This window comes from Triticum aestivum, chromosome 3B (genome assembly GCF_018294505.1).
Source record: "Triticum aestivum cultivar Chinese Spring chromosome 3B, IWGSC CS RefSeq v2.1, whole genome shotgun sequence".
Taxonomy (NCBI): domain Eukaryota; kingdom Viridiplantae; phylum Streptophyta; class Magnoliopsida; order Poales; family Poaceae; genus Triticum; species Triticum aestivum.
Genome location: NC_057801.1, coordinates 843,269,645 through 843,277,805, shown reverse-complemented (window position 1 = coordinate 843,277,805; position 8,161 = coordinate 843,269,645). Strand labels below are relative to the sequence as shown.

Here is an 8,161-nt window from a genome sequence, read left to right as displayed (position 1 = left end):
CAGCTTTCTTTAATAGAACAAAGTTTATAGTCGGTAATGGCACCACCACTCACTTATGGGAGGATACTTGGCTTGGTGAAACGCCGTTGGCGCTTCAGTATCCGTCCCTGTATAGTATTGTTCAACGACGTGATGCTTTTGCTGCAACGATTTTGCAGTCCACTCCCCTTAATATTCAGTTTAGGAGGGCGCTTATTGGCGACCGGTGGGAAGCATGGCTTAATTTGGTGAGTAGATTGATGGAGGTTCAACTATCTCATCAGCCCGATCAGATGTGCTGGAAGCTAACTAGGTCTGGAGAGTTCACAGTTAAGTCGATGTATATTGATGTCATCAACTCTAGTGTTATTCCTAGTTCCAAAGATGTTTGGAAAGTCAAAGTTCCTTTGAAAATTAAAGTGTTTATGTGGTTTGTACATAGATAAGTCATATTAACAAAGGATAACTTGGTAAAGCGCAACTGGACATGATCTACTAGGTGTAGTTTTTGTGATCGGGACGAAACTATCAAGCACCTATTCTTTGATTGCCCGTTGGCGAGAGTTTTGTGGCACACGGTGCACATTGCATTTAACATTACTCCTCCGAATTCGGTCAGTACGTTATTTGGAACGTGGCTTGTTGGGATAGAGTCTGAAACAGCTAGACACATTCGCGTAGGAGTATGTGCTTTGTTGTGGGCAATTTGAAACTGCAGAAATGATTTGACTTTTAACAGAACAACAAATATTCATTTTTTGCAGGTTATATTCTGAGCCACTGCGCTGATCCGTATGTGGTCGTTACTCACTCCGACGGAGGCCAGGGAGCGTTTGATTACTGGATCTATCCGGTGGGAGATGGTAGCACGGGATATTTTCAACCGGTTTGGATGACGGTCATGTAATAGGATAGGCAATTAGTTCACCAATCTTTGTTATGCCAGCCGGTTGTGGCTTCTTGGCCTTTTGTTTTTGGCGTTGTGGCTTTTGATGAGCTTGCCGTTATTTTGTTTTCAGACTGTAAGACCTTGTTGATCCTCTTTATTTATTTATAAAGGTGGTCGTATGCATCGTTCTGATGCAGAGGCCAGGGAGTCCCCTTTTAAAAAAAAAATACATCAAAACAACACACCGGATGCAGCACACACACAAAACACTGCTGATCCAGTAGCCAGTAACCAGTGCCCAAAACGTACACAAGAAGTGCATGGAAACAAAACGAATCACCAGTGTCAAACACGAGCAGCAAAACAAGATTCAAGCTGCAACAAACAGCATGGCAGTTGTAAGGATGACACGGTACTGACAGTCCCATTTATCCCATTGCGAAAAACAAACAACATTACCAGCCTCTGGTATAGATATACATCAAGAGAACAAATCATATACTAGATGCACACGCACAACATTGCCGCTCCAATAGCGAGTTACCATTTCCGGCGACACCCCGGATCAAATCCAGAAGTAATAAACATGAAAACAACAGCAAAAAGCTTTCATTGCGATTTACGGGGCGCGCGGCAAATAATAGAGCAGGATGCAGTACAGAGGGTGAATCGGGCAATCAGCAAAACAAAACATATGAATGTTATCCCCGCCGCCAATATAACCATATAAGAACCAAGATACCTCATGCATCTTGAGAAGCTGGAATTTAATTTCTTTGTTTAGGCCTTTAGGAAACCTCTTATTACAAAAGTTACAATAGAAAGTTGGGGTATACTATTGGCTTGCACTCAGCGAGTTCATTCGACTAATAACGTATTAAAAAAAAATCTGCCAACCACGTTGATGGGATTAATTCAGTGAGAATTACAGGAGCCGTCCCATCCTGGAGGAAAACAAAATAATCAATATATCAGGGTTTTATTACAGCATATGGACTACATTATGTTGGCATAAACTCGTAGTTAGCTCAGCAACAACAACCAGCCAAAACAAAGATGTATCAAAAGATGTAGTGTTAATAGCAATACCACACAGGAACAGTGACGACAGCAAAACGGATTTATGGAGCGTCTTGGTAATTAATGTTATATATTGGATTGGAAAGAAAAGCTCAACACTAGAGCCACTGCAACAAGGGGTTACTGGTAATTTATCTAAAGAGAACAACTAGGCCAATTAGGAAAATAAACCCTGGCCATGACCACATACAAAGACATCAACACGGACAATGCAGCTCACGGTTTCAGTCTTGCCTCGCAAACACCGATCAAGTGATCGAATCCATTGAATGGTCCAAAAAGGATGCCCGTTTCTGCAATAGCGACGGCATCGCCATGATCCGGAGCCACTGTTACATATCCAGGCAAGCAACCGCCGTGAACCGGGACAGGGTGAAATGGTGTCCATGGCAATAGGTGCGTACGTAAATCAGTAATCGTAGCATGACTCGCCGACCTAGCCTAACGACGGCGCTCGCACCCGGCAGGAGGGGAACGGACCAAGAAACGTCGCTGAATCTGATCGGAATGAGCGCGAGGGCCTAATCGGATGCCGGATCGGGGTTTGAGCGACAAGGACGGGGCGGGTGGTTGACCTGAGGGGCTCAGCGCCTGTGCGCCTGGACGAACTTGGAGGCCCTGAGGTCCTCCTCGGTGAACCCGGCGGTGAGCTTTGTGACGAGGGCGCCGGTGACGGCGAAGCCCGCCAGGAAGGGCCAGGTGCGGGCCCACTCCCGCCGGAAGAACACCGGCCACGGGTCGAACCGCGCCATCTCCGCCGCCGCTCGTCGGGGTCGATCCGGTCGACGTCGCTGCTCCGGTGGCTGCGGCAAGACCAACGGAGAGGATGAGAGAGTTTTCGGTCGTTCTGGCGAGGGTAGGGGGCTGCTGACAGACCTATTATGTCTGCTCGGGCCGGGCCGGGCCGCTCTCGGCCAGTGGCCCGCTTCTCTCGCAGAAAAATGGAGGGTTTCTGGATAACTTTTTTTCCTAAAGATGTTTTTGTCAAGCACATGTGCTTATCATTATAGGAGCAATGCCTAATTAAGCGTCTACCCTCTATAAATAAGTATCGATGCTCAATAACAACCGATTTGTTTTCATAAGCACCTTGCCTTGTACAAGGCATAATAACCATACTTAGTTTGGCATCCAGATCACGTTTTTTGCGACCGGATGCGTTCTGTGTGACCAAGTTCCCGGAGATCTGCAACACTTATTTGTCGATTGCTCTTTTCCTCAACAAGTTTAGCGAAAAAGGCTTTCGCCCCGCTTTATATATAAAGCATAGACCATCAGTGCCCAATACAACCGCACGCACCCATCACACGATAGATTTCGCACCCATAGGAAGTTTTAGTCTCGTTTGTAGGTTTTGGTGCCCTCTTGTCGCTAGTTTGGGCTGTGGAGGCAACACCGCAGTGAAATAATTATCTCTGACCTCGGCCCTGTGGTGTTGGTTCCAACCTCTTGGGGGGAAGGGGTGAGGGTTGATTCCCCCAAATATGATCAAATGATTGTGGATGAGTGCCATCTACTATGATGCTTCTGCCTCGATTCAGGTGGTGTTGGTGGCCACGTCATGGTGCTTTCAGCGTGGACGCGGGGTTGGGTCTCCTCGTCCGCTCTTCCCTTTCTTTAAGGAATCAAAGACACATGGATTGCTTGAGCATCAAGTCTGTTACATTGATGACAGTCCTTTTTGTGCTTATCTGTAGATATTCGAACCGCGCCATCTCCGCCGCCGCTCGTCGGGGTCGTCGATCCGGTCGAGGTCGCTGCTCCGCTGGCTGCGGCGAGACCAACGGAGAGGATGAGAGAGTGTTCGTGTCGTTCTGGCGAGGGTAGGGGGCTGCTAATAGGCCTATTATGTCTGCTCGGGCTGGGCCGGGCCGGGCCGCTCTCGGCCACTGGCCCGCTTCACTCGCAGAAAAATGGAGGGTTTCTGGATAACTTTTTTTTCTAAAGATGTTTTTCTTAAGCACAGGTGCTAATCACTATAGGAGCAGTGCCTAATTAAGCGTCTATCCTCTACAAATAAGTATCGATGCTCAACAACAACCGATTTTATTTTCCTAAGCATCTTGCATTGTACAAGGCCTAATAACCACAATTAGTTTGGCGTCTAGATCAAGTTTTTTGCGACCGGATGCGTTATGTGTGACCAAGTTCCCGGAGATCTGCAACACTTACTTGTCGATTGCTCTTTTCCTCAGCAAGTTTAGCGAAAAAGGCTTTCGCCCTGCTTTATATATAAAGCATAGACCATCAGTGCCCAGTACAACCGCACGCACCCATCACAAACGCACACACACACCCAAGGTAGGATACATAGGCGCTGAGCGCAGCAACACACTCCCTAGCACTACACGAGCCGCCGGGAGCTTCATCCGTGAACACCGCGAAGAAGTGAAGCCGCATATGACGAACCGTAGGCTCCAAGGTGGCGCCTTCAGAAAGGATACGACACCGGAGCGCCGCCATCGCCCGATCCGAGGATCAGAGTTTCCCCTGGAGCAACACGATGGGCAATGATAGCCGCGACGACGCCTTCAAGAAGGGAGCGATCTTCGCCGTCGCCAGTCCGTCCGAAGATAGAGTAGGTTTTCATCCCGACCAACACACACCGCCACCGAACGCCACACCCCGGCTACCACGCCGCCCACACGGCCGTGGTAGCCGGGCAGCACCGAGGCACGAGCTCTGCCCATGAGCACCGCGCCACCACCACCAGCTCCGCCGCCCCGGAATCCAAGACCTTGACACCAAGTCCTCCGAGCCCCACCGATACCCCAACCGCAGAGACGGGCGGAAAGGCTCCGCCTTTCGCACCCCTGGACGGTCCCAGTGCCGAGACCCAATAGGCCGGCCACAAGCCTCTATCGATCCGTCCTGCAACACCGGGCACGAGACGAGCGCAGTCCTGCCGCCGGGCGCGAGACGGGCCGGCCCTGTTGCCGGGCGCGAGACGAGCGCAGTCCTGCTGCCGGGCGCGAGACCAGCTCGGTCCTACGGCACCGGGTGCGAGCCGGTCGATGGACAGCAGCCGGGAGAATGTCAGCCCACCGGCGAGAGAAGCGAACGAACGCCGAGGAGAGGAGTCGAAGGCCGATACAGGCAGCCTACAGACGAGCCGACGCCAGAACAATCTGGCCGCCGCCGCAATCAACTTGCCACCACCACAGCAGCCGCCGGGCATGCAGCCGCGCAGCCACCGCCACAGCGCCGCCACCCCGACCAACCGTGGGGGGCTCGGTCAGGGCCGCCGCCCGCACCCCGCGCCGCCGAGAGGCCAGATCTGGGAGAGCCGTCACGGCCGCCGTCTCCAACCTCCGGCCCGCGCCACCACCACCAACTGCCGCGGTGCCACCACTACCTGTCGCGGCCACGACAGAGGTGGCCACCGGCAGCCCACGCTGCCATGAGCCAGATCTGGGCGCGCTGGAGTCGTCGCCGTCTCGGGCACACGCGCGCCACCCGCCTAGCCGCCCGCTGCAGGGGGAGGTAGGGACGTCAGGGCGCCGCTCCAGCCCGCCGCACCGCCATGGAGCCCGGCTACAGCGCCACGACCCGGCCCGAGGCGCCAGCCCGCGCCAGCACCGCCCCGAGCGGGAAGACAAAGGGGCCCCGTCATCGCTGCCCCAGCCCGCCGCCCGCCGCGGGGAGGCTAGAGGGGATCCTCAGCAAGTTTCACATGAGGTGCTATCTTGTTGTCGATCCACGACATCGTTACTAGGCTCAGTGTTGCGCTTCTTCGTTTAGTGCGTAGATTCGTGCTCCGGTGCCTCCAACATCCATGGCCAGGCCCTCTCCTCCATCATTTATGTTCACAACATGGTTGAAAGCACAAGTGCTCCCTAGGTGGTTTTGGTAATTGATGTCAACATATCTTTTGTTGGACTAACACTTTTATCTAGTATGTTTCAGATAAGTTCAACAATGGAGTGGCATGGACTAAAAGATGTGGGAACTCCTTCAAGATGCTAAGGACAAAGGATTGGCTCAAGCTTCAAGCTCAAGACTCTTCATTTTACATTTTAATGATCCAAGATCACATTGAGTCTATAGGAAAAGCCAATACTATCAAGAAGGGATGAGGTGTTGCTTAATGAGTTTCTTCCTCCATAGTGCTTAGTGATATGCTCCAAGACCCTCAACTACTTTCCCACTTCCACACATATGTCCTAAACCTAAAGTCAAACTCGGCCCCACCGATTCTTTCTATCCGACGCCACCGAGTTCAGATGTCATAGCCACTGCCACAAACCCTAGACAAATCGGTCTCACCGATAGGGATCTCGGTCTCACCGAGATGGGATTGTAATCTCTCTGTGTATGTCCATTACCAAAATCGGTCTCACCGAGTTTGAGCAATCGGTACTACCGAGATTACAATGCAAACTCTCTGGTCAACTTATTACCAAAATCGGTCCCACCGAGTTTGAGTAATCGGTCCCACCGAGTTTGCCTGGCCAACTCTCTGGTTAGCTAATTACCAAAATCGGTCTCACCGAGTTTGTGTAATCGGTCTCACCAAGATTACATTATGCCCTAACCCTAACCATATCGGTCCTACCGAGTTGCATATCGGTCCCACCGAAAACCCTAACGGTCACTAGGTTTACTAAATCGGTCCGACCGAGTTTGTTGATTCGGTCCCACCGAGTTTGGTAAATTTTGTGTAACGGTTAGATTTTGTGTGGAGGCTAGATATACCCCTCCACCTCCTCTTCATTCGTGGAGAGAGCCATCAGAACGAACCTACACTTCCAGCATCCTATTTTTGAGAGAGAACTACCTACTCATGTGTTGAGACCAAGATATTCCATTCCTACCATATGAATCTTGATCTCTAGCCTTCCCCAAGTTGCTTTCCACTCAAATCTTCTTTCCTCCAGATCCAAATCCTATGAGAGAGAGTTGAGTGTTGGGAAGACTATCATTTGAAGCACAAGAGCAAGGAGTTCATCATCAACGCACCATTTGTTACTTCTTGGAGAGTGGTGTCTCCTAGATTGGCTAGGTGTCACTTGGGAGCCTACGACAAGATTGTGGAGTTGAACCAAGGAGTTTGTAAGGGCAAGGAGATCGCCTACTTCGTGAAGATCTACCGCTAGTGAGGCAAGTCCTTCGTGGGCGACGGCCATGGTGGGATAGACAAGGTTGCTTCTTCGTGGACCCTTCGTGGTTGGAGCCCTCCGTGGACTCGCGCAACCGTTACCCTTCGTGGGTTGAAGTCTCCACCAACATGGATGTACGATAGCACCACCTATCGCAACCACGCCAAAAACATCCGTGTCTCCAATTGCGTTTGAATCCTCCAAAACCCTTTCCTTTACATTCTTGCAAGTTGCATGCTTTACTTTCCGCTGCTCATATACTCTTTGCATGCTTGCTTGCTATATGTTGTGAATGTTAAACTTGTGCCTAAACTCCACTTAAACTTAAAGAAGTTAAAAACTGCAACTTTGGTACTTAGTGTCTAATCACCGCCCCCCCCCCCTCTAGACACCTCTTATCAAGGTCCTACAAGTGGTATCAGAGCATTGGTCTTCATTGCCTTGGTTTAATCACCATTGAAGGAAGATGGATGAGTCTACTTTGGGGAGTCTTAGACATAGAGTGCCTATTCTTGATGGAGAGTATTTTCATGAGTGGAAAAATGAGATGCTTGTAATTTTCAATCAATATCTTTTGAACAAGTACATTGCTAGCCCTTGTGTACCTCATGTTGATCCTATGCATCCTACTCTTGATGAGTCTATTGACATGATTAGAAATGTTAGAACTGTTAATCTTATCACTAGAGGCTTGCCTAGAAACTTGATTATAAACTTGCCTACTCTTGAGTGTGCCTACACTATATGGAAATTTCTTGAGGAACGCTTTCCAAATTATTCCTTAAAAAATCTAGATGAAATTCTCCATAAGTCTATTGCCTTGAGTAAGATGAATACTAGTGATCCTATCACTAGTAGAAAACGGAGCTTTAGCGCCGGTTCGTAAGGGCCTTTAGTGCCGGTTCCATAACGGCACTAAAGTGTGGGCACTAAAGGCCCCCCCTTTAGTACCGGTTCGGCACGAACCGGCGCTAAAGTGCCACCACGTGGCGTGAGCTCGCGCCCTGGTATGGGGGACCTTTAGTACCGGTTGGTGTTACCAACCGGTACTAAAGGTTTTTTCTTTTTGAATTTTTTTTTTGAAAATTTTGGAAAAAAAATTGATTTTTTTTTT

At 50.0% G+C, this 8,161-nt stretch overlaps 1 protein-coding gene across 1 annotated transcript; it reads right to left on the bottom strand.

Annotated features, from left to right (window-relative positions):
- Window positions 1-1,545: 1,545 nt before the first annotated feature.
- On the bottom strand, window positions 1,546-2,794 carry LOC123067035 (uncharacterized). Its single transcript, XM_044489995.1, has 2 exons — window positions 2,524-2,794; window positions 1,546-1,812 (listed from the first exon to the last, which is right to left on the bottom strand). Exon 1 carries the CDS (start codon window positions 2,698-2,700, stop codon window positions 2,533-2,535), a length of 168 nt encoding a protein of 55 aa, XP_044345930.1. The 5' UTR covers window positions 2,701-2,794; the 3' UTR covers window positions 1,546-1,812; window positions 2,524-2,532.
- Window positions 2,795-8,161: the final 5,367 nt, after the last annotated feature.